The 27,203-nt window shown below is 42.4% G+C and overlaps 2 protein-coding genes across 12 annotated transcripts in view; one reads left to right on the forward strand and one right to left on the reverse strand.

Annotated features, from left to right (window-relative positions):
- LOC147255788 (poly(rC)-binding protein 4-like) overlaps positions 1–26,738 on the forward strand; it is a 51,007-nt gene extending 24,269 nt beyond the window's left edge. For 6 of the 7 annotated variants that reach the window (XM_086213741.1, XM_086213744.1, XM_086213745.1 and 3 more), the window contains 8 exons: positions 5,169–5,297; positions 6,490–6,564; positions 8,205–8,276; positions 17,959–18,000; positions 18,077–18,152; positions 19,204–19,253; positions 23,994–24,163; positions 25,714–26,734. In XM_086213741.1, coding sequence (XP_086069867.1) covers positions 5,169–5,297; positions 6,490–6,564; positions 8,205–8,276; positions 17,959–18,000; positions 18,077–18,152; positions 19,204–19,253; positions 23,994–24,163; positions 25,714–26,059 — 960 coding nt within the window. In that variant the 3' untranslated portion in view covers positions 26,060–26,734. Of the gene's footprint in view, positions 1–5,168; positions 5,298–6,489; positions 6,565–8,204; positions 8,277–17,958; positions 18,001–18,076; positions 18,153–19,203; positions 19,254–23,993; positions 24,164–25,713 lie in introns of all 7 variants that reach the window. The other variant, XM_086213746.1, reaches the window with a different exon arrangement.
- Positions 26,739–26,817: 79 nt separating this feature from the next.
- The window catches only part of LOC147255789 (dedicator of cytokinesis protein 3-like), a 48,200-nt gene continuing 47,814 nt past the window's right edge, over positions 26,818–27,203 (reverse strand). For all 5 annotated transcript variants that reach the window (XM_086213747.1, XM_086213751.1, XM_086213750.1 and 2 more), the window contains one exon: positions 26,818–27,203. This exon is cut by the window's right edge and continues 3,766 nt beyond it. The gene's annotated coding sequence lies outside the window, so the exon portion shown is untranslated.

Below are 27,203 nucleotides of genomic sequence, written 5' to 3' on the forward strand. Positions count from 1 at the left end.
ATGGATGAAATTCCAATGGCATACTTAATTTTGCATGTTTATATTGCCTGATGCTGGGAACAATTATTCCAGAATTATTTTAAAACCAAAACAGTTAACAATGAAGGATGCCATGACCAGAGCCACTAGTTTCAGGTAGCATCCAGCTAAATTGAGTGCACTATAAATAAGTTAATTGTCATTTTTTCAAACATATTTCTAGATATTTCTTCCAGACTTTGTTTTTCTTAATTAATGTGTGAAGTGTGTGTGAAGAGTTAGATCAACCAATGAGGGAAGGCCACATTGATGGAGCATTCAGTCTCTGACAATGAAAGTAAAAGGAAGTTACTGTAATATGGTCTAACACCATCAATGAACAATGACTCATTTTTGTTTATTTTGTGTGTTTGTCTTCCTTTGTGCTATACTGATGTAATACAGCTATTGTATTCACTGTAAATAAGGAGATATACATATAGAAAGACAGATAGATAGATAGATAGATAGATAGATAGATAGATAGATAGATAGATAGACAGATATACAGATATACAGATAGATAGATAGATAGATAGATATTGTCAAACGAGTCATTTTGCAAGGGTTGTGCAATACGCAACACAGGATTGCACTGTTTTAAAGCAAAAACAGTAGTATTAGCCTCTCTCAGTGCCTTTAACATAATGTTCCATTTTGTAGCTTTAACACGTGATGGTTCCACTAGATGAGCTGCAAAAGTGATTAGAATTTGTCCTCAGGAAAAGTGAGAATGTCAGCACCCATTCTCAAGGTTAATCCATCCAATAGTTTTTAGACATTTTATTCAAGACCACAAAAGTCAGCCATGGTAAAAGGCATTCGAATTTATAACAGCAAAATTGTCAATGTGGGTAAAACATGCAATAATGCAATAATAGCATGAGGCATGTGCATGTATCTACAACTGAATTTAAACCACGATTGGAGATTAATGAGACAATCCTGCAAATTCAAAAGACTTATCACTTACACGACTCAGCAAACTTTAAGGGGAAAATTTGTGATAGCTTTTAAACCCAGTTGAAACATCAGAATTATATTTATCTTATCTTACAGCAAAGATGTCAAATTTGTTTGGTGCCACTCTATATATACTGTCTGTTACATTCAGAATCAGAATCAGAAATCCTTTATTAATCCCTTGCGAGAAGGAATTGGATTGCAGTGTTCTATTTCACAGTAAGAAACAATATATAATAAAGAAACAAAACAGAAATCAAGAATATAAGAAGATATCCTTTGTAACATATAAAAACATTTTTACACTGAACGAGATATTTGTATTGCACTATTTAGCCATGAAAAACAACTCTATAGGATGGGCTGCATCTTCGAGGGAGGAGTTTAACAGTTTGATAGCCACCTCTAGGAATGATTTCCTGTGGTGCTCAGTGGCGCAACGTCAGGATATAAGTCTCTTGCTGAAAGTACTTTTACTGCTGGCCAGCATGTGATAGAGAAGATGTGAAGTGTTGTCTAAAATGGTCCTAATCTTGGACAACATTCTCCTCTCTGACACTACTGTCAGAGAGTCCAGTTCCCCTCCTTCAACATGGCTGTCCCTCACTTTTAGTCTGCTGCCCCAGCACACAACAACATAGAGCAGTGGTCCCCAAACTGCGGCCTGCAGGCCGGATACGGCCCACCTCCACATTTGACCCGGCCCTCTGAACAATACCAGAGACGCATTTTGATTTTTTTTTTTCATATATGTGTATTTGTATTTGATAATAAAATTTGGCTTTTGCAATAAAATGTTACTTAGCTATGAACTACTTTCATTACTAACTATTACTGTGTGTTCACATCAAATGCGAATTCGCACTTTTGCGTGAATTGTTTCCATACAAAGTCTATGCAGACGCGCAAATGATGAAAATTTTCATTCACACAAGTTGAAAATATTCAACTTTGGCAAAAAATTCGCATGAAGCTCGGTCACGAAAGCCAATCAGCATTGAGGTTGTCCCGATGTCACTGCTGACTGTGTCACAAGTTGATTGTAGCTGTGTGTGGGAACCTGGTGCTATATGACACTACGTGTCAAAATTACAAGAACCGATTGAATAAGTTGGTGTCCATTTGTGAAATTCTGTCACCAATCCTAGCAAGCAGGTCATGAAACTGGCCAGTTGTCATCCGAAAATACCTCTGGAAGCGTCAGTTATCCAGACGCAGCCCCTGGAGAAGCTCAGTGAATTTCACCGAGCTGTGCTTGCCTCTAGAGTTCTTAGTTTTCCGACATATTTCGGCCTTCCACAGCAGGTACAATGCAAAAGTTCTTTGAATATCCATGGTGAAATGGCGGAAAGAAATGTTGCTGGAAATAGTTGCTACTCAGGCAAGTGAGCGAATTAGCATGAATGACACAAATGGACGCTAAAATGACCCGCCGGTCAAATTCGCGTGAATAACGCGACGCGAAATTCGCATTCGCGTTTGGTGTGAACACAGTAACTATTTCATACACGCATAGAACGTGACATTCTATTCCACCTTTCTGCAGTCTGTGCCCCTGTCTGGCAACCCCCAGAAAAAAATCCTAGACCCGAACCCAGAGAGGGTTATTTGGTAGTGTTATTATATATTTCCTGGCTTTTTTTCTGTGAAGAACCCAGAGAGGGTTATTTGGTTGTGTGGCTTTCTGGAAAACAATACATTTTTACATTTAGGCACCCCTGCTATCGTCACACTTTTTCTGTTACAAACTGACCGCGGCCCCCCATCAGAGAAGGGAAAAGTTATGTGGCCCTCACAGAAAAAGTTTGGGGACCCCTGGCATAGAGGATGGTGCTGGCCACCACAGACTCATAAAAAAATCTGCAGCATTGTCCCACAGATGTTGAAGGACCTCAGCTGCCTCAGAAAATAGAGGCGACTTTGGCCCTTCTTATAGAGGGCGTTTGTGTTTTTAGTTCAGTCCAGTTTACACTTCAGTTACACCCCTAAATACTTGTAGTCCTCCACCATCTCCAAACTGGTTCCATGTATGGAAACAGGGGACACTGGAGCCCTAGTTCTCCTCATATCCACCAGTTCCTCGGTCTTTGCCATGTTGGGCTGCAGATGGTTCTGCTCACACCAAGTGACAAAGTGGTCCACCACAGCCCTGTACTCAGTCTCTTCACCCTTGTTGATACACCCAAATACGGCAGAGTCATCAGAAAATTTCTGAAGGTGGCAGGTCTCATTGCAGTCGCTGAAGTCTGTGGTGTACAAGGTGAAGAGGAAGGGAGAGAGGACGGTCCCCTGGGGAGCCTCAGTTTGGCAGATTAGCCTGTCTGACCTACAGTGCTGCAGAAGCACATACTGTGGTCTGTTTGTCAGGTAATCCACAATCCAGGACACAAGGGGGTGTCCATCTGCATCGCAGTCAGTTTCTCATGTCATGTTGAAAGCACTGGAGAAATTAAAAAAGCGTGGTCCTCACAGTTCTCGCAGGCTTGTCCATGTGAGCATAGACACGGTCAAGCAGATAGATGATGGCATCCTCCAGGCTGAGCTGATGCTGTCTGACCATGGGTCGGAGCTGATCTAGGAGGAGTCTCTCCAGGGTCTTCATGATGTGAGATGTCAGTGCCACAGGTATGTAATCCTTGGAGCCACTGGGATGCGGCGTCTTTGGCACAGGAACAAGGCATGACGACTTCCACAGCATTGGGACTCTCTGAAGACTCAGGCTCAGGCTGAAGACATGGCAAAGCATGCTGCATAGCTGGGGGGCACAGGCTTTGAGGACCCTGGGGACTACCCCATCCGGACCTGCAGATTTGCCTGAGTGGAGTTTCTGCAGCTGTCTTCTTCCATGATCAGGCGTGATGCTCAGTGTGGAGGTGGCTGGTGGGGGAGGGGTGGAGGTGTGACGTTGGAGAGAGCAGTCAGCATTGGGGCCCAGGGTGGAGGTGTGAGGGGGGTCATCACAGGCAGATGAGGCAGGTGATGGGCTGTGAGAGGGGGAAGGGAGAGAGTGGAGTTGGTGCTTGTTGCAGAGTCTGTGGGGGGGTGAGCCGGGGTCACACTATTGAATCTGTTGGTCACAGGCTGCTTCTTCACCAAGGGAACATAACAGGGGCTGTGGTGAATCAATCTAACCTTCCAAGTGGTGGGAGGGAAGAGGAGGTGTATGCATCCTTAGTGTTTGCATACAGCAGGTTGATGGTCCTCTCCTCTCTGGTGGGGCAGCTCACAAACTGTGTAAATGTGGAGAGTCCAGTGTCCATGGTGATGTGGTTGAAGTCACCCGAGATGACAATGAATGCACTCGGATGTTGAGTATGGGCTATTACAGAGTGAATGATGTTGGTTGCCGACCTCGGGTTTGCCGAGGGGGGAACATAAACTGCGACAATTACAATGTGTGAGAATTCGCAGATAATACGGACGGAGTCCAACAACACAGTTCAACGTCTGGGCCACAAATGTGCTCCTTCATAGTGATGTACAGTAGGCGGGATTGCACCATGGGTTGTTAACTAGAGCAGCAAGCCCCCCTCCTTTGCGCTTACCACTCCTGGTGCCATCTCGGCCCATGCCGTTTGGAAGCCTTCAGTGGAGATGTTGTCGTCGGGAATATCCTGGTGCAGCCATGTCCCAGTAAAGCACATTAAACTACATTCCAGATACTCCCTCTGACTCCAGGCCAGCGCTGTCTGCTCGTGCATCTTATTGCCAGGGACCTCACATTCCCCATGATCAGAGAGGGGAGACACGGCTTAAACCTCCTCTTCTCCACAAGTCTCTTCTGTCTAAGTGCTCTTCTGCGGTCAATAAAGATTTTGAGTATTTTTTTTGCTATTAGTTTCAGTTGCAAAATTGTAAAAGAAGGACAGTTCTTCACAAACAGAATATTTTTTTGTAGAGTACAACAGAGTACAACAATAAGAGCAACTCTTAAATGTCGAAATCACCTGCATACATGGAAAGTAACAGGTATGCAGTAATTAAGAACCTGACATTTTCTGATCATTACTGGCTTTTAGTTAATCCTTAACCTGACAGGACCTGATGTTAAACATACAGCATCAGGGTTGGTTCCTGAGGTGGAAAACTACAAGGTCAGCAAGGGAAACAAGGAAAGAATCTTTGGCAGTATAAGTACGACTTGTCTTATCACCTAATCTTTATTTTAAAACTCCTATCATTTCCAGAGCACTGGAGCTCAGATACAGGTGGCAGGGGATTTGCTGCCCAACTCTACTGAGCGAGGGGTGACAATATCTGGAAATCAAGACTCAGTAATCCAGTGTGTCAAGCTCATCTGTGCAGTAATCCTGGAGGTAGGGAGTCATTCCTCTCCTTGCTTCACATACTCACACCTAGCTTGTCAGAACTCAGCTGCTGGTATTATGCATGGTGAGGATAATGCTGTTAACATGCCTCTTTTCATGTCATTGTCTGTTCTGCTGCAGAAGAAATTGCATTTTGTATTTGCATTTTAAGTAGGCTGGTATATGCCAGTGTTGTGTTACCTAGAGTCTGTACTGCCACATTCTTCCTATAGAAGGGAAAAAGTATGCAGTTTCTTTAGTCACTGGACCGTATGAGACATAATCTATTGACACAACATCACATGGAGTCAAAAGGTGCAGCTCTCATGTCAGAGCCTAGTATTGTTGGAGAATACATTAAGCTGCTAACAGAAAACAAACTGGCCTGCAGCAAAGTCTGTCCACCTTTAGACAACAGCTCAACAGCTCTCTTGAGAAACACTGGAGAGGAGATAAGAAAAAAAACAACCCCAAGCACAATTTCTCCCTGTGTGTTCATGGAAGTGCACAAGTCCTTTTTGTTTCAATACTGCAGCTGGACCTGACTGACTAATTGCTAGTTTGATCCAGTTTTCCAGGGCTTTCTTCAAAGCAAGTTTCATTAGGATTCAGCACCAGCGGCTTCTTGCTTTTGGCTCCAAGATTTAAATTATGTAAAGTTATACGAAGAATTTGTTGTGACTGCTCCCACGAAAAAGATGCTCTACATTTCAATCCTCAGAAAAATAATCACCAACACTGCAATTACTTGATAAAATATACACAATGTCCAGTGTTGTGTGCAGTGTATATCTCATTTTCTTATTGATTTTTTAATGATTTTTGTCTTGGAATAGCTCTCTGCCAGTGGATGCTTGATTTAATCAGAGGGCAAACCACTGTGGGGTCCAGAGCACTGATGCAGACTAAAGCTCAGAGCTATTATCTACAAAGAGCTCTCGCTACAGGGCTTCAATTATTCAGCAAATGACCCATATTATCAAGAGCAAAACAAGGAAGAGACTAATGTCAATGTCGTTAGCAGTTACGTACATCTTTAAATGTTCTTTTATCGAAATGTACTGGTGAGTTCAACATAATTTGCTCTTACTGTCTTTCTCTTTTACTACAATGCTGACATCACTTCAGAGTTAGTGTGTAGGAATTATTCATGGCTGTGTTCAACAATCTCTGACACCTCTCCTGTTTCTTGACTCCGTAGTCCCCCCCAAAGGGTGCTACCATACCTTATCGACCAAGCCCCTCACCAGCTGCCCTCCTCATCGCAGGGAACCAGGTGAGAGAATTCAATTTCACCACCCCGTTATTTTAGTGGTTCGGAAAATTTGGGGCAAATCCATCTTTAGGTTCATGAGGCTTTGTAAAGGATTATGGTGAAATGAAAGTGGAGTCGGAGTGAAAGAACAGGAATGGAATGAATCTGTTTCATGTAGGATTTAATCCATAATTCAGGTTAGCCACATGATTTATTCAAACAACAAAATTAAATGTTGAGAACAAAATGAACGGATGGGTCAGAAAAGGAAACTGTGTGAGGTTACTAAAGTAAAAACCATAAAAATCAAAGCTGCTTGCGGCTCGATTAGAATCTTAGCAAAACTCTACCAACGAGCAAAATGTAAGAGCAAAAATTACACATCATTCTTTTAAATATATAATTTTAATTATATATTAATTAATTTAAATTAATGTTTTATATCCAACACAAAGGACATGTTGCACATGCAGAGCAAATTAGGAATATCTATTCCATGACCAATCAGAACATGAAACCCAAGGATTAGAGGATATGACATAGAATTTTTAACACTAATACTTTTCACTTATTTAATGTAGCACCAACTCATTACACAATTTATTCCAGGGATATTTTTCATATGGATTAAGTCCAGACCAAGCTCTTTAGAAATTTACAGCTTGCTCTTGGTGACAGCAGTATGGAAAAATTCCCTTTTAATGGGACCATACCCAGGAACAGACTCGGAGTAGGTGGCCATCTGGCTATGAGACAACACATGTTGAGGGTTTGGAGATGTGGTCGGTCATCAAATTATTCACTGAATTTCTAGTCTTACACCAGTTCAATTACAGCTGAATAGCATGAATAGACATTTGATTTATACTCAGCAAACACCGTTTTTTTCTAAATAAATAAAATGAGTTCAATTCGGAAGCTTAGCATACGGACACAAATATAATGGAGGTACTCAATTGAGAATAAAAGTTGTGTGCAGGCTCTATAGTGTGTGTGTGTGTGTGTGTGTGTGTGTGTGTGTGTGTGTGTGTGTGTGTGTGTGAGTGAGTGTGTGCATGCGCACAAGGGTTGTGTGTGAGGGCTGTGGGTATGTAGATGCTGCTGTTTGGGAAGGGACAGATATCCACCCTCCCGTGGAGCAAGTCACAAGATTAGCAAGTGAGACTGGAGACCTGCCGTCTCCTCTGACTACAGCAGTAGGCAGATATTCCACATAGCTGTCAACGGTTCTCACACTGTTTGCACTGCCTCAGACTCTTGATCGCTTTATGAAATGGTGTTGTGTTGTTGTTGTTTTTTTTTTTGCAATGTTCATAGTAAGCTATCAAATTAAACTCAGTGCGGGGTTCAGGTCATTGGGAGATGGCTGTAATGAAAGCTTCACAGTGATCAAGGATATTTGTCAGAGGGGAAAATGAAGTGGGAAAGGGATCTGGATGAGTCATAGCTGATAAGCCTGTCAGGTGTGTTAAAGTGCCAAACACACAGCCTGGAGACCAAAGTTAATGTGTAGTGAATGAAAAAATAGAAATTAATTTTAAAAGTTTTTCTTCAATACTTGAGTGAAGTTTCAGTTAGCTAGTATGATAGTATTAATGATAATTCCTCCTTCAGCAGAAACAATTCACGCATTCACTTTGTGCTTCTCGCATTGTTAATAGGTGTTTGAGACATCAGATTTTGCTACCCACCCACTGTACTCGGTCAACCAGGGTGGCCTCGATCTCCAACAAGTAGGTATCATTTTAACTACATAACTTCTTCATGATCTCGGTGATTCCTCATAATATTGATTTGTTTCTTGAAACTGTCCCTTGTTTCTCAAATGTCCAATGCTTTTGAAGGGCTCTGAGGAGCTGAGTGGCAACTGAGAACAGGGGTTGTGTGGTATGTCCAAATTTAAACAGTCCATCTTCTGGCATGTGGTATTAAAAACAACAGCTGAGTATAAGCTGCAGCTATTGTTCCAGCCTGTCATAGGGGCTATAACTGCTCCTGAAACATGATGCCATCTTACTCCACACAGCTCTGCTTTCTTTTTTAGTCCTGCTTTGCTCCGTGCTAGAAAAAATATGTAAGCTTTAGGGACATTCCATGACAAAAACACCAAATACTGTTATAATATCAGAAATAGAAAGAGCAACTATTGACAAATAAGGCTTACTTTAAAGCATATTGAGGGTATGTGAGATAAAGAGTTGGAGGGTGTAAATGGCAGGATTATTGCTGCTAATTTTGGTGTTTTGTTTATACATATATGAGCACAACATATACGTATGTACTTCAAGGGCAAGCTCTTATCTCCAGTTTATGACCATGGATGGACTGGTAATAGCAGCCAGACTGCTGGCGTCAGTCAGAATTGAGTTAAGCTAAGTGCTGTCTGGTCTGAACATAACTATAATGAGGGAGGACAACAAAGACACCACCCTGACACAGCGAGGTGAGTGATAGATAGATAGATAGATAGATAGATAGATAGATAGATAGATAGATAGATAGATAGATAGATAGATAGATCACAAATCTAAAAAAAACCTGGATTTATTTCTCTACAATTAAGAAACATCCTGTCCATAAATGACTTGATTGCAAACAAAAAACTGTATATTTTGTCAAGTCAAGTCAATTTTTTTGTATGATACAAAATCACAAGAAAAGTTATCTCATGACACACAAGTAGAGTAGGTCTAGCACCACACTCCATCAATTAATTTACACCTAACAGTTCTCAGTGTGCAAGCATATCTTGCAACAGCGTCGATGAAAATCTACCTTGTAACAGGTCGGAATGTCAAGCAGACATTCGGCTCAATGGCAACAGCCATCTGCTTTGACCGATTGTGGGGAAAGACAGCAGGAAAGCAGAGCAGAGACAAAGACATCCTACCATTCATCCATTTTCTACCACTTATCCTGTTAGGGGTTGCGGGGGGCAGAAGCCTATCCCAGCTGCCTTCGGGTGAGAGGGTACAACCTGGACCGGTCATCAGTCCATCGCAGGTCCAACACATATAGACAGACAACCATTCGCTATCACAGCCACTCCTATGGTCAATTTAGAGTATTCAGTTAGCCTAGTCCCCATTTGCATGTCTTTGAACTGTGGGAGGAAGCCGGAGTACCCGGAGAGAACCCAGGCAGGCACAGGGAGAACATGCCAACTCCACACAGAAAGATCCCGTGCCCGAGCCGTGACTCAAACCCGGAACCTTCTTGCTGTTTGGCGACAGTGCTAACAACCGTGCTGCCCAATATATATGCAGTTTCACTCAACTCATCCTTTGCCAGATTGTATTCACTGTCCCAACTCTCCAGCACTTGTTCCCGTATTGTTTACCTGGTCTCGACCCCACTGTTGTGATTGAATGTGATGACATGTTTTGACCACTGGGTGACACCACCAGTTGGTAGTCACTGGATAACAGGAGGAGAGTGAGACTGCAGTAAGACATGTATGCAGGTGAGAACACGGTTCATTAAAAAGAAGTTACTTGCTCCCAACACAGCCCACCATTTTAAACACGAACATGACATGCTACCAGGAGTAAAATTGTAAAGGACGACATGGATTTGAAACCGCCGGAATGTTGACGAAAACCGGCGCATCTTCAAAAAGCAGTTCCACCTGTATGTTTCAGCTATTGGACTTTAGACAAAGCCAGAGGCAAGAAAGGTAGCGCTGCTGCTAATGATAGCAGGGCCACAGGCCATAGACATATTAAACACGTTTGTGTTTAACAATTCTGGTGATGATGAAAAGTTGGATGAGGTGCCGAGCAAATTTGATGGTCACTGTTCTCCGAAGAAGAACGAGAAATACGAGAGGTACATTTTTCGGTCTCATACACAGCGGCAGCACAAGCCCTTTGATAGCTTCCTGACGGTTTTGCGGCTAAAGGCACAATCCTGCAACTTCGCAATGTCTTTGGCATGGAGGATTATAAGGTCAGAGAGAGGCTACTACAAGAGACGGAGCTGACGCTGGATGGGGCCATAAAGATCTGCCAGGCGAATGAGTTGTCCCACAAACATGTGAAGACGTTCAACGAGATGTCTGCAGTAGCTTCAGCGCAAGTGAGCGACAATGTGGCAGCAGTTGGAGCAGTGTCGTATCATCCAAAAAGATGCACACAGACCCGGCCTGCGAGGCAGTCTGAGGAGGTGATGATCAGCTGCAGGCGCTGTGGCTCGCAGCACAAGCTCAGACAGTGTTGAACTTTTGGTAAGCAATGCTCCAGTTGCCAAGGCAAGAATCATTTTGCGAAACAGTGCTTCTCCAAATGAAAAGAGGGGAAGAAAGGAAAAAGAAAAGTGAACAAGAAAATAATGCAGACAAGGAAAATGATGTCACTAGAAAAGATAAATGGTTAGCTCCACTACTGATAAGTAGTCACCATGAGATTGGACACTGGTGCAGAAGTGAATCTCATAAGCATGTGTGACATAAAGGCAATGAAAAATAAGCCACAAATAAAGAGGAAAGAATCTGGACTGGAAGACTCCAATGGGCGGCCAATCAAATGTTTGGGCACATGCAGGCTGAGTGCCACAGTAAAAGGGAAAGTATTAGGTAATAGTACCTATTCTACTTTGTTGTTAATGAGGGACATGAATCACTTCTAGGTGACAGAGCCTGTGAAGAATTGGGGCTTGTAAAAACCGTATATGATATCATCCCAACCATGAGCCCAGTAAATGACTCTGTGGACACAATAGTCCAGAACTTCTCAGATATTTTCAAGGGTTTTGGTGTTTTGCCCTTCACATATAAAATACAGTTGAAGGAAGGTGCCCAACAAGTTGTGCATGCAGCACGCAGAGTTCCTGCTCCATTGAAAGACGGCCTAAAGAAAGAGTTGGACAGAATGATCATGTTAGAAGTTATTAAAAAGGTTAATGAGCCTACAGACTGGGTCAACTCAATGGTCCTCACAAAGAAAAAGAATGGAGAGTTGAGAATATGTTTGGACCCTAAAGACCTCAATGAAAGCATAAAGCGTGAACACCATCAAATACCCACACGTGAAGAAATCATCAGTAAAATGTCAGGTGCCAGATACTTCACAAAGCTGGATGCCGCACAAGGCTTTTGGCAGCTGAAACTGGATTAAAGCAGCACAAGGTACTGTACCTTTAATACTCCCTTTGGCAGTCACTGCTTTCTCAGACTGCCTTTTGGAATAAAGTCAGCACCTGAAATATTTCACAGAGGGATGGAGCAGATCATCGAGGGTTTGGAAGGAGTTTGAGCCTACATTGATGACATCATCATATGGGGGTCCACAGCTCAAGAACACAATGAGAGGCTGTACAGTGTGATGGAGCGCATACAAAAGTATGGACTAAAACTCAACAAGAGTAAATGTGAGTTTGAGGTTCAAGAAATCCTCTTCCTTGGAGACAAGTTGTCTGCTCCATGGTGTTCAACCAGATCAAGACAAAATACTTGCAATACAGAACATGCCAAGGCCCACTGACAAGACAGGCATGCTACGCATCATGGGGATGGTCAATTTTATAGGCAAATTCATGCCCAATCTAACAGCAAAGACATCATACATACTTGAGCTTCTGCGCAGGGACTATGAGTTTAAACAGTTAACATGAGCATGAGTGGCAGCAACTTAAGAACATGCTGACCACAGCACCAGTGTTGTCATTTTATGACCACACCAAGAGGATAAAACTGTCTACGGATGCCTCCAAGGATGGTATTGGTGCCGTTCTACTCTAGGCTTAGGGTGAGCACTGGAAACCTGTAGCTTATGCTTCTAGGGCTATGACAAAATGTCGATACGCTCAGATCGAAAAAGAATGTTTGGGACTGGCGTATGGTTTGGAGCATTTTCCTAACTATGTATACGGCCTGCCAGCTTTCAAAGCTGAGACTAATCACACACTGGTAGCCATCATCAAAAAGAAACTGTCTCCTGTCTCCATGGATACAGCGGTTAAAGATGAAGATGCGGAGGTATGATTTTGAACTGATATATACTTCGGGAAAAAACCTGATCCTCGCCGATGCTCTATCCAGGGCAACTGCAGGCCACAGTGTGAGTGCAACTGACGAGGACATATAGTGTCATGTGAACATGGCACTGCCTGTGTCTGACACAAAGTCGAGACAAATTGCTGAGGCTACAGCAAAGGATATGGAGCTATAGCATTTCATGAGGTACATGGATGAGGGTTGGCCTGTTGACTGTGTCCACAATTTTACCGTGTCAGAGGTGAGCTTAGTGCTGTGGATGGTCTGCTTTTGAAAAAGGGCAGGATTGTCATTCCGCAGGCTTTGAGAATGAACATGTTGCACAGGATACATGAAGGCCATCTCGGCATCGAAAAGTGCAAAAGGAGGGTGAGAGAGTCGGTTTTCTGGCCTGGAATCAACAAAGACATTGAAACACTCGTTTGTAGAAACACTAAATGTGAAACATGCCAGAAACACAGAAACAAGCAGAGCTAAGAGCCTATGGTGGTAGCTGAGTTGCCAACAGCACCATGGCATAAAGTAGGAATGGACTTGTTTCATCTCAGGGGTAAATGGACTCAATTTTATATAGCGCTTTTCTACCTTAGCGGCACTCAAAGTGCTTTACAGTGTCATCTCATTCACCCATTCACACACACACTCACACACTGATGGTGAAGGCTGCCATGCAAGGCGCCAACCTACTCATCAGGAGCAATTATGGGTTCAGCATCTTGCTCAAGGACACTTCGACATGGTCACCAGGGTCGAGGATCGAACCAGCGACCCTATGGTTGCTGGACGGCCACTCTACCCCTGAGCCATGTCGCCCATAACAACTATTTAGTGGTTATTGATTACTACTCAAACTTTCCTGAGATGGCGCTATTAGCAAACTCATCATCAACCTGTGTCATAACACAGGCAGAATCCATCTTTGACAGGCATGGCATTCCATGTGTGACAATGGACCATGCTTCAACAGTAAAGAATGGCAGAAGTTTGCAGTGCAGTACAATATCAAGCATGTGACATCACACACTATGCACAGTCAAATGGGCAAACTGAAAAAGGGCTTCACATTCTCAAGCAACTCCTAAAGAAAGCAGCTGACAGTGACTCTGATCCATATCTGGTTCTATTGAGGTGCAGAGCATCACCTCTTAAGTGTGGTCTGTCGCCAGCTGAACTGTTGATGAAGAGGAAGCTTCGAACTACCCTGCCAAGTCATTCAAATGACAAATTAAAGCAAAAGAATCCTGCAAAGACTGAACATAAGCTACGACAACAGAAAATGAGGCAAAAGTCATTCTATGACAGGACAACAAAACATCTTCCTCCACTGACAACCAACAACACTGTCAGAATTGAGGATGCTGATGGATGGAGTACAAGAGCAAAGAAGTAGCTCCACGATCATACACTGTGAGAACTGATGATAGACAAATCCTCAGACACAATTATTGCAGTCTGTTAAAAACTCCTCAAGGGACTGTTGGTGAGCTCAGTGTGACCTGTGGTCAATCTCAGGTAATTCCCACGCCTGCTATGGACTGTAGCATTGACACACACAAACCTACTTCAAGTGAACCTGAGTTGTGAAGGTCCACAAGAGAAATCAGAAAGCTTGATAGACTGAACCTATAGTTAATAATTAAAAGAAAAGAAAGAATTTGACATACATGTTAAACCTGTTGAAAAATGTATGTTGGTTGATGTGAATGTATTATAACTGGTTTGGTGTTGGCTTAGATTTAGGGTTATGGGTTATGCAAGCTGATACATACTGTATATACTGTCTATGTGTAGCAGGGTCATACTGAATAAGAAATGGTTAAAATAACTGACAAAGCTGGTGTGGTAGTTCATGTCACTGCATTTTGCTTTGGAAAAAAGGGGATGTGATGATTGAATGTTATGACATGTTTTGACCACTGGGTGGCACCACCAGTTGGTAGTCAGCTTATCACACTGATAACAGGAGTAGAGTGAGACATGTATGCAGGTGAGAACACGGTTCATTAAAAAGAAGTTTCTTGCTCCCAACACAGGCTCATTATTTTAAACACGAACATGACACCCACTTATCTCCAACCTGTGCCTCTCGTCTCCGCCCCAGTAAACCCACCAGCCTTTTGTCCCTTTCCATAAGTGTTGCCTGCCTGATCTCTGCTCCTTGTCTGCCTGTGGCTGGTTGGCTCTCAGACTGTTCCTCCTCAACCGACAGACCCACTTTTTCAGCTCCACTTTGCCAGCTCACTTCCTCTGGTGACATCAGCTCTGCCGACTTTGTCCAAAGACCCTGCCCTCATTTGAACCACTTTCCAGCAAAACCTCTATCAGCAGTGAACTTGCACTATTTTCCCACCACCACACTCATTGAGCACTTTGGACAACTACCTGCTCATTAGTTCCTCCACAGTTTGACTGACAAATTAAAGATGAAGTTGCTTCATGACACCCCTATCACTTTGAACTGGGTGATTGATTTGGCCATCCGCATCGACCTTCGTATCCAGACTCATCGACGAGAGAAGCGTCAAAGGGGAACCCAGTGTTCTCTTCCACCTTGCTCCCATGGCAGGGCTGCTGAGCCAACTCCACCTCATTGGGTCAGCAGATGCCCATGCAGTTGGGTCACACCTCCTTCTCCCTGGAATAAAGGGAGTGCCGCCTGGAAATCCAGTCTCTGCCTTTATTGTGTGGCAGCTGGACACTACATCTCCAGCTGTCAAGCAAAAGCCAGAGCTCACCAAGTAGTTGGGGAGACCCTGGTGAGCTCAACTACCCTCTCAACTCCCCTAAGCCTGAGACCTCTGTTCCAGGGCCATCTTCTGCTTCCAAATGGCCCTCAACCCTTGGTTATCTTCATTGACTCTGGGGTCAGTGTCTGTATTATTGATGAGGAGATGGTCCTTCAGCTGGGGCTCAATAAGGTTCCTTTGCCTCATCCAGTTCCTGCTACAGCCTTATATGGACACATCTTGTTCACAGTCACACATCAGACCTTTCCTGTCCACCTGTCCGCTTTCTGGTTATCATCACAAAACAGTCCACTTCCACATCGTGAGCTCCTCCTGCTTGCCACTCATCCTGGGGTATCCATGGCTAGGTTTTCAGGACTCGGTCACTGGGGCTGCTCTGGAGTGGAGCTCCTCATGTCATCAAAGGTGCCTGCAGCAAGCGTCAGCTCCACTTCACTCCTCCACCTTCAGGTCCAGCTCTTCACTTGACCTCTTTGGGGTGCCACCTGAGTACCATGACTTCTGCCATGTGTTCAATAAATCCAGAGTCATGTCTCTGCCCCCACACCACCCCCATGACTGCACCATAGATCTCCTTCCTGGTACATCACCCTCCAAGGATTGCCTGTACTCTCTGTCTGAGCCTGAAAAAAAGTCATGGAGACTTACATCAGTGACTTCCTGCCTGTGGGCATCATTCATTCTTCTTCATCTCCTGCTGGAGCAGGTTTTTTCTTCATTGAGAAGAAGGGCAAGACTTTGAAATCCTGCATCAACTACAAAGGGTTGAATGAAATCACTTTAAAGAACCTTAACCCACTGCCACTCATCTCCTCCACCTTCAAACTGATACAGCGGACCACCATTTTATTCAAACTCGAACACCTTCCACTCATTCCCATCAGAGAAGGGGATGAGTGGAATTCAACACCCCAACCAGACACTACGAGAACCTTGTAAAGCCATTCAGCCTCACCACTGCTCCTACTGCTTCCAGGCAATGATAAACAATATGCTCCAAGAGATGGTCAGCTGATGTCTTTGTTTATCTTGATGACATTTTCATCCAAAGAGCAACACATTGATCATGTCTAGTCTGTCCTCCAGCGCCTCCTGGAGAACTCCCTGTATGTGAAAGCAGAGAAATGTGAGTTCCATGTCTCTTCAGTGTCTTTCCTGGGGAACATTGTGGCACAAGGCAACATCCAGATGGACCAAGCCAAGGTCTCTGCTGTCACCTCCTGGCCTGTTCCTAAAAACCGCAAACAGCTTCAGCATTTCCTGGGGTTCATCAACTTTTACTGTGGCTTTATCCGCAACTACAGCTCTGTGACAGCCCTTCTCACTGCCCTGACCTCCTCCAAAGTGCCCTTCCAGTGGTCACCTCCAGCTTCAGCAACCTTCAAGACCCTCAAAGATGGGTTTCACCTCATCAACCATCCTCCAGATGCCTGAACCTGAATGTCAGTTTGTGGTCGAGGTGGACGCTTCAGATGTTGGGGTGGGGGCCATCTTGTCTCAGCGCTCTGGCGCCAACCATAAGCTCCATCCCTGTGCCTTCTTCTCTCGGCATCTGTCCTCTGCTGAGAGAAATTATGACATTGGCAACACTCTTCTGTGGCTGAAGGTGTGTTAATCAGTGGAAATCACCTGCTAAAGTGTTTGGTTGGAAGGAAAACCTGCATACACATGGCCCTCCATGGCACATGATTGCCCACCCCTGATTTACAGCATCCAATTAGCCTAGTCCCCAGTTGCATGTCTTTGGACAGTGGGAAGAAGCCGGAGTACCCAGACAGAACCCACGCAGGCACAGGGAGAACATGCAGAATCCACACAGGAGCCAGGACTGGAACCCGGGACCTTCTTGTTGTGAGGCGACAGTGCTAACCACTGCACCACCATGCCGCCTAAAGCAAAAAAAAAAAATTTTTTTATTATTTCCATACATCCAGCCACATGTATTCCACAGAACAAACCTGCTGCTTAGGATAGTCCACTGACAAGTTTCACAAAAATTACATTTTGAATTACTTTTGAAGTTACAGTCCATAGTGATTCCCATTTACTTCGCCGGAGACACATATGAAACGGAGGTTAGCAAATAACGCACAGTCCTGACAAAATCCAAAAAACTGAAACCGGCGAAATACCACTCTAAGGGAAACAGCAGGCATAACCGAAAAGGAAGGAAAACAATCCTACAGCCAGGGGTAGTCAACTGCCATCCTATAAAGGCCGCTGATGGTGATGAGATGCAGATGTGACGGCATTGATGAGGTGCAGGTGTGACAGCTCAGGCTGGCATCCCCTGAGGTTGGCGCCATCTAGGGGGAAAAGCAGACCCAACACCAGCAAGGTGTGCCAGTCCCTAACAGCAAGGATCACAATAATTTAATGGATGCAGGCTGAAATTTCAGAGATGGACAAATAAAACCAAAACAATATGCAAAATCTCTTGATAATGACTGGATAAGACTAATGCTTGAAAAATAATGATAATAAATACAATCATATATTTATTGTTATATTGGCTCTTTAAGATATTTGGTTGGTTCGTCATCTCTCTTTTGTACATGCTGTCAGATTCTCTCTCCCTCTGAAAAACCTTCCTGAAGCACTTCCATTTAGAGGCTCCAAATTTATTGCCACTATGTGATGTTTTATTGCTGTAATTTACTTAATGCTCTCTTTCAGGCCTACACTTTGCAAAACCAATATGGCATTCCACACTCAGAGGTAAGACCATTTGTGTAATATTATAATTAAAATGTGCCGATCTCATGGTTTAATATTCTTATTCTTACTTCCATAGCTGGCCAAATTACACCAGCTGTCAATGCAGCAAGGCCTGAGTCCAATCACCCAGCCTGCTTCAACCATCATACCTGGTATACATAGCAACTCTTTCTGGTCAACTGTTTATTTAACCAAATTTGTTCTGATTTGAAGTGATACATCATCCCCAAAAGTGTATCAAAATAAGTGCCTTGAGTTGACAAAGATGTTTTTCTCCAATGCGTTACATCTTTGTGACTCCAGAATACAGAAAGGGCTAGCCACGTATATTTAGCTTGAAGCTCATATTGTTTTTGCTTGACTATTCCTATTCTTGTTTGTAAACCAACATTTTTGGACATTCAAGCCTAGCGAAGCAAATTCATACAATATTACCCAGTTTATCATCACCAGGTAAATCTGTGCATTCCAGAGTATTACCTTTCTATGGACAGAGCATGCAGACTGACTGAGCTGGCCACTTCTGGATAGCCCTCCACTAACATGAATGTTGATCAAAAAAATTAATTGCGGGGCACTTCTAAACTTTCCAAATGTTATCAGAACAAATGGAACAAGCTCTGGCAGTGAAAGGAGTCATTTCAAAGGGGATGTGTGATATTCCAAACAGTTTAACCACCATTTTAGGCTAAAAACAGAATGATGTGTCTATAATAGAGGTCACTTTCAGAAAATGGAGACAAATATTCTGCATTTTAGCTTTGAATACATACCCTAGAGTGTTTGAATAATTCTTTCATCACTAACTTACTTAATTTCTTTAGACAATGTAAATAATGTATGTAGGCTATAATACACTTGATATAATATAATGAATTCTTAGAAGAAGTCTGTATATTGATTATAAGCATGTTTCAGTGCAGGACAAGAAGAGGCTTTAGCTTTTTCATGTCTCAGTCTTATCTTAGCGAGGAAAACTATTATTTGAAATGATATGTCTGCAGAGTCAAAGATCTGGGTGAGTTCTGTTTTAAAAATAAGTCCATTTAAATGGAAATTAACACTTTTACTACAGCTAGCATTTTAGGCTTAAAGGGCTTTTTTGTATCCATGATGGTCTGCTAACTATATGAGCTGTGAATGAATGTTAAATTGTCATTAATCAGTTTTGGTCAGTTGATGCTTGTGTATTTTTGTCATCAGGGATGGACTCAAACTCTCAGACATCTCAGGAACTGCTCATTCCCAATGATGTAAGGAGAAGCAAGTTCTTATTCTTTATGCTGTTAGATTTTTCCCATCTGAGCAGCAATAAAAACAACATGAAGTCAGCACTCATCTCCCTTGTACACAGCTCTGCAGCAGGTGACGTTACATGCTGTAGCTGCAGCAAAAAAGATGTCTGGTGTGACTTCAAAAGAGATCAGAGACATGCTGGCAACTTACTAATTATCTCCATTAACATAACCTCAGACTACCCAAGGTTAAAGGGATTTTGAGCTGATATGGACCCTTTTGCATTATTGTCTGGGCTGCAGTTGCAGCGTCTTAGAGTGACTCCCATGAGTGCTCTGTAAATCCTCTCATGTTCCCTGACCTACTTAGACGCTGTCTGCTGTCAAAACAGCCAATAAGGAAACAGACAAAGATCCTTTCCCTCTCCACTAAGCTTCTGCAAAGGTTTGATGAAATGTCTTACCAATCTGAGTGCAGACATCACAAGGCAAATTCATGTCGAACTCCATTTCCTCTTACTTTAAATTGAGAGATGTTTGAGCAGTAGCTAGTGAGTAATTTGCCTCTAGTTTCATTAAGAGAAAATAAAATGAAGCCATTTATGAGCTACAACATTTGCACCTTTTTTAACTTAGTATAATAAAAAGCATGATCTTTCAAATGAAATGTTGCTCAAAGGTAAAAAAAAAAAAATAAGGCTGATGTTTCCTACATTTTCTTACTGACAAAAAATCCAATGAAATGAAAATGTTACTACTGTCAAACTTATTAACTTACTTGCTGCTTATGGCTCTTAGCATCAAACTCATTCAGTCTTTCTACAGACAGATCTTTGAAAAATGAGTTATACACTTACATTTTGTTCTTTTAAGAAAAGGCTACAACAGTGTGGTTGCGAAGGTTTCAACAAGTCAGAATGAATTATTTATTCGTAAGAGATCATTTCCAGCCTCAGATTAATACTCCTTAGGTCTGATTTCTGCAGTGAGGCTTCTACACCACTGAGTTCCCTTGTATACTGCAAACAATGAAAGTGAATGAATCATGATGATGTCAGAGCTAACACAGTATTAATGAAATGCAGAAATGGGCTCAATACAGAGGTGAGGATGGTGTAGGAATGTATGTAGGGGTAAATGTAATGCCATAAAGTAGACCAGTCACACTTGTGGTTTGTGTCGCCACAATGTGTAGTTACATATTACACCATTAGATACAACATTACAGCATACAGCTACAAGCATCTACAACATCGCCTTTACCATTCTCAAACCTAAGAACACCAATATGAAATCTCAAAGACTTCTGTAGCCCAATAACTCATTTCAGCGCAACTCTAACCAAACACATAAATATTTTCTTATATCTTTAATTGTTTTTCATAGAATATCAGCCAGCAGGACTGTGGTGCAGTGGTTAGCACTGTCGCCTCACAGCAAGAAGGTTCCGGGTTCGAGTTCCAGCTCGGGCACGGGATCTTTCTGTGTGGAGTTTGTATGTTCTCCCTGTGCCTGCATGGGTTCTCCTAGAGTACTCTGGCTTCCTCCCACAGTCCAAAGACAAGCAAATGGGGACTAGGCTGATTGGATATGTCAGGTATGACTGTGAGTGTGAATGGTTGTCTGTCTATATGTTGGCCCTTACATGGACGAGCAACATGTCCAGGGTGAACCCCGCCTCTCAAAAGCGGCTGGGATAGGCGCAGCCCCCCCCACCCCCCCCCACCCCCCCCCCCCCCTCGGAAGAAAATGGATGGATAGAATATGAGCCTATTGCAACATCGCTCAAATAAGTAATAAATTCACATAGCTGTAACATAACAAATATAAGAAATTAAGTGAAATTATTCAGTGCACATCCTGTTTGGCACACCTTCAGTACCTCCATGACCCACTAGGGACAGCACTACCATACTGATAAATGCAAATGTACCAATTGGAGTTAAGCAACCAAAAAGTTAACAGAACATCAGATATTTTTAATACATAAATTGCAGCTCCTCACGTGGCCACTTGATGCTGCCTACAAGAGGGAACTACTGTTAGGATTACCATATTTTTGAATGGTGCATAAATATTGGCATGGTCTCCTTAAGGGGCTTTTGGTATCACATTTGTCAGTAGCCATAAGTCTCAATTGGATCCACACATTACTCCTCTTCAGCTCCACCATCCATTTAAATATGATTTGTAAAAACCAAAAGATTGCAAAATTTCTGAACTTAAGGCTAAGACAGTGAAAACGCTGGACAGGAGGATCCACTGGCCAAATGCAGCAGGGTCCAGAAGATAGCATTGCCATGGGTTCTCTTGACAAAAAGGCCATTGGATTTTTAGGTTGGATTTTGGTCTTTTCCCAAATATAAGATAAGTATCAAATAAGATTTTATGAGACTTGCATGATTTGTTCAGCAAGACCTTTAGACTTATGATTTTTGAGGCAAGAATAAAATTGTGTGTACAAAGTAAAAAGTACAAAGTAAAAATACACGATGCATCAACATAACTACAATTAACTTTGCACTTCTTTGTGATGATATTTGTAGACTTGTTTAGCCATTGTTAGCAACCTCCATTCTCAAGACACATAAATGTTTCAGAATTTGAAATTAGCCAGGAATAGATCTGTTTTAAAAGCACTCAAAAGAGTCAAGAGAAGTAAAAATCAGTTCCAGGCCTTTATTAAGGCATGGCTACATCACAATTAAAAATGTGAACATATACCTGTGTTGTCTCAAAAAGGCTTTTTGTCTTGATGATGTTTGCTTCCCCTGACTCCTATGAGTGCTTGGACCAATCCATCTCTTCATGATTTGTCATTTCCCTTTGGTCCAAAAGCACCCATCAAATACAGGATTACCACATTCAGACTCATGAGTGATAAGTCATCCTTTGTTTGTATTATGGTTAAAGATGTGTAACTTAACAGTTATGTGTGATTAACCTACTACTGTGAAACTGAAACTACAGTGCTGATATGCCTGGTAATAAAAGAAGTGTTATCAAGTAGAGAGAAGGATGTACTGTACTGTACAGCCTATACCCTTCAGCAACATTTCTAAAATGCCTGAGGGCTTTTTTTTCTCAAGTAAACACTCACATGGCGAGTGTTACAATGCATCAGAGGAATGAGGGGCTCTCGCGCTATATGTGACAGGGGCAGCTGTAAGCTCCAGCCATTGTTCCAGAAGAGAGGACTTGCAGCCATGACTTAGCCTCAGCCTTCTGTCCTCCCTCCGGACAGCCACGCTCCAACCGCACAATCCTCCTCTGTGCTTGCACACTGAACACAGAAGAGGATATGTGCACACATGGAGATGCATTCAGAAACTGCTTACACACCCAGTCAGCACCCAGAGACTGTACTTCAGCACAAGGAAGATTTACCCAGAAGAAACATGGCTGCAGCCTTGTTTTTCCAGCTCTCTTCCTGTGTTCTTTCGTATGGCTGCCTCAGCAGGAAGTCAATGACATATACATTATAATAATACAGCAATCACAAGTCCATGTCACTGCATTTTGAAGTGTTTTTCAGGTGTTTCAGTGGATAGGAGTGCTCTCTGAGGTCATGCACACCAAAGCTGCTATCTATTGACAGCTGGTGTGAAACACCAGTGGAGATTCTTGGCCTTAGTATGGGAGAGTTGTTATCTGTGATTTGGGGTCTGTGCTGGCCATTGTCTTTGGAGTTACTTTTTTTAGGCTGGCTGTGTGTCCCCTGTCCCACCCCCTACATGAACTGCTGAGCCAATAATAGTCAGGCAGTCCAACCAGGTCGCTGTGTGACAAATCAGACTTTGCGGAACAGGCTGCTTACTTCTCAGGAGAGGAATGTGAAATGCATGGACAAGTGTGGCGTGAACTCTGTTTGTGTGTGTGTGTGTGTGTGTGTGTGTGTGTGTGTGTGTGTGTGTATGTGTGTGTGTGTATATGCGTGTGTTTGTGTGTGTGTGTTTGTGTATGCATGTGCATGTGTGTGTGCTTGTGTGTGTGTGTGTTTTGCCAATGCATCGGTCACTGATAAGCTGCCAACACACTCAAGTACTTCATCACTGTCGGTCCCCGCACTATACATCTCACAGCACAACCCTATCACTGGGCCCTGACACCCTGAGGTGATACGCAGCCTGAGCCCTGGGTCTGTTAAATGTCTGTTGTTGTTAATAGGCAGAGCTCCAGTCTGAGTAATGAAAACAGAGCTAAAGAGCTTGCATATTTTGGAATGTAACAAGACTCATGTCACTCTATAAACTCCTCGCAGCAGAAAGATCACTCAAGCTGAAGGAGTGTGTATATTACATATCTGAGTTATTTTCCCATTATGGTTTCCATTAGTGCAGAGATGCATCTAGCCAGCATATATTTTAAAAGTGATTTGTTTGGGAAGTCATCACCACGCGGAGAAATCAATAACCTTTTAGCCACTCAGATTAATGAGAGGCAAATGTGCCATCTCTCATCTCTTTTAGCAGGACAGAAGCAGTTGCAATTAAATGAGACTCAGTAAGAAAAAAGTGCTTTTGACATGTGTGATTGATGGCCAAGAGAAACAAGGTAATTGCAATATTTGAAGCAGTCTGCATTAAGTTAGCTAAACCATCAGGTTTTTTGCACTTTCATCAGAATCACTTTCCCCAGCAGAGGAGATTCTAAGAAAATTGCATCTTTTTTCCTCAAATATGTCTGCTCTTTTCTTCTGTACATCTCTGAAATCATTCCATCAATTGACCAATCTGTCTCACAAATGTTGTATTGCAGCTAATAGGCTCGATCATCGGCCGTCAGGGCACTAAGATCAACGAGATCAGGCAGGTGTCAGGAGCCCAGATCAAGATCGGGAGCCAGCTGGATGGGACAAGTGACCGCCATGTCACCATCACAGGGACGCCTGTCAGCATCAACCTGGCACAGTACCTCATTACCTCCTGGTAAGGGTCACCGTGTGTAGTCATGTAATTAATCACAGTGCAGGCCTGAGAGAAATGCATTGCTTTAAAAGGGTCAAAGGTCATGCTTTAGTCATAAGTGATAATGAGGTATATCCTTGTGCAACTTGTAATTGGCCTCAAGGGAATGAGGAAAGCGGTAGCAGTGTCTTGATGGAATTCAGTATAGGACAAGTGATGCCATGCAGCTCTGGCATCATTTTATTAATGTTCCCCCACATAGAGAACATTATCAACCAATGCAACAAAGTCAATAGTTGTAGTTGAAGGATGTGTGACAGAACAAATCAGGTCACATAAAAATACTACCGGCGAGGTAATACTAATAAAAAAATGAGAAGAATAACAAAACAAAACAAAGCACATAGCATTAACAGTAGGTATCTTCTCCCTATTATATTTCTTTCTCTATAAAAGAAAATAAGACCAGACCCTATTTAAAATATTTTTTGTCCTTGATATTAAAGATTCAAAAGAGGCAATATACCTCAGCAGTTAAAGCGATTCAATAAATCAGGTTTTGTCTGAAATCAACAGCCAAGAATAGTCCTTGTCATACTAAGAAGGTCTTCTGTTTATTTATACAGAGTGTAACAAGAGATCAGCTTCCTAAATTACATTTTCTAACTAACCAATGGGGAGACATATCATGGTTGATAGAGGCCGGTGGACTCAAATGAAGAACTCAGCAGCAGAGGCAAGCAGGAACTGATATTTATTACAAGACAAAAGTAGAACAAACTTGTATGTCAGGAAGGAAACTGCTAATAAAATTGACAGACTCACTGCAGAAGCTCACCAGGTAAGACAAAATGGGCGAACTAAACACACAATGACTCATTCAAAACAGAACTAAAATACTGAGCTTGGAACAACAAACGGGGAGGACAGGAGGGCAGGCAAGGAGCTGATTATATAAGAGACAGGATCAGGGATTGCCTTATAAATTGGCTGTCATGACAGACAGGAAGTAAAATCAGCATTTTACAAATAAGGACAGAAATACAAATAAAAATAGGAAACAAAGAAAAACAAGCAAACTAAAAAAAATGTGTAAAACCAAAAAGCAACCGTCCAAACAACTGTTGCAGAGAGGGATTTGTCCTGTGAAGCACTCCCTGAGGTTTCCATTTTTCCCTGTAAATTTTTTTTCTATTGTTTCTCTTCTCTCGAATTGAGAGTCCAAAGATAGAAGGTGTCATACCTGTAAAGCCCCCTGAGGCACACTGTGATTTTGAGCAATATAAATAAAATCTGATGTGAATTGACTGATAGACACTGCTAGGTTGACTCTGACAGTGGCTCATGCAACTACTCTCTAAGACTTAAAAAAAGATAAAAGTACCTGCTTCATTTGTATCGTTCCAAGAGTTCATGTGGACACTTTTTTTAGTTGAACTGCTCTGGCATTTTTTAGGTATTTCCAGATACTTCAACCCATGTTGCAGCAACACTGTAATCCTCTAATATTCATTCCTTGTTCTGTCTCCATGTCTCTTTGTCCTCCCTCCTCCTCTTATCTGCCCTCATAGTTTAGAGACAGCCAAATCCACCGCCCAGGCAACCACCATGGCAGCTTCGGTCGACCTCAACATGGCCTTCACCCAGCCAGCCTCCCCAGCTGCCTCCCCTGCACCTACCTTGGCTACCATGGGTGCGTTGACCCCAGCTCATATGCTGGGTGCCCCATACGGTGCCATGCCTCTCTCTGGCCTGTTAGGAATGAAGTCTGTCCCCTTTCTGACTCTGTCCAGCCCTGCCCCTGCTGTAGCTGTCTCTGCAGCACCATCCCACACTACTCTGGCTGCATACACCGCCAAAATTTCCTCAGCCAACTGCATCAAAAAGCCAGAGAGACAGAAGTTTGCTCCTTACTGATGAAGCCTCTGTGTCTGGACAGAAAGAAGAAGGAAAGCTGTTCAGTTTTCTTCCACAAACACCCGATGTAGCCATACCCACTGACAGAGATGCTCTGACTTTTATCTATGATGCACCAACAGAGAAGAGACCAATGGAGATGTGGATAAACTATTAAAATTATTTACAGATATAGATAATTTGTGAGTTACCATGAATTGATGGACAGCTTTCATCGTCACCTCATCACTGTTATTGAACCTAACTTGAAAGACTCATATATTTACATGTGTCTCTCAAGTTAGAGATAAACTCTAAGTATTTATCATCCAATAATTTGTAAATTATACTCAGATGCTCTACTGTATAATGCTTTTATACGTCTATGTTTGCCTCTTGAAGTTTTTAAGAAAATTTGTAAATGTCTGGGGGGATTTTTTTTTTTAATACTCTGTTCACTGGTACTGTACCATTCTGTTTTATGTTAATTTTGTTGGATTTTATTTTGATTGTGCACTGGTTTAATCTTTATTTATTAGTATTGTTTCATTTATTAAAAGCCTTTGTTTCCTGACATGGATGATGTTTTGTGTCCTAATTCTTACTTTTTCTTCAACCCACTTTTATACACAGTTCACTTAAAATGCTTTCTAATCAATTCCTACATACTGCACAAGGTTGTAGTCCTAAAATCTTTTTACACTTAATATACATCAAAATTACTCAACGAGTCTCAATGAGATGAAAGGCTCATTTTTGAGATAGTATAGTCTTAAAAACTATAGGATGGATTTTGCTGGGATCTGATTTTGTAATCAGTCTTTTATTTTTTTGTGATGAGATATTTTTGCCAGAAATTTGGTTTTGTGTATGCATGTACACACAGCATTCAAAACAAAACAGCACAGTAACACACATTCAGGCTTTAGCAGAATACAAAAAGAGACTGAATTTATGAGAGGTGCTCTTTGCATCCTGTGCCCACAGCAATAATAGCAGAATGAAACAGCACAACCTCAGTGGAAAAAAATAACTCTGCCTGCATGCCAATCAGTGCATAGGCATGCAAGTACACACAAAAACAGCTGGAGAACCATGTACAGTATGAAGAACATTAGCATGCTGAATTTGCCTACTGTTACAAGACATAACACAGTCAGACTTT

This window comes from Aulostomus chinensis, chromosome 9 (assembly GCF_037954235.1).
Source record: "Aulostomus chinensis isolate RoL2024-O1b breed Wild chromosome 9, RoL_Achi_v1.0, whole genome shotgun sequence".
Lineage (NCBI taxonomy): Eukaryota > Metazoa > Chordata > Actinopteri > Syngnathiformes > Aulostomidae > Aulostomus > Aulostomus chinensis.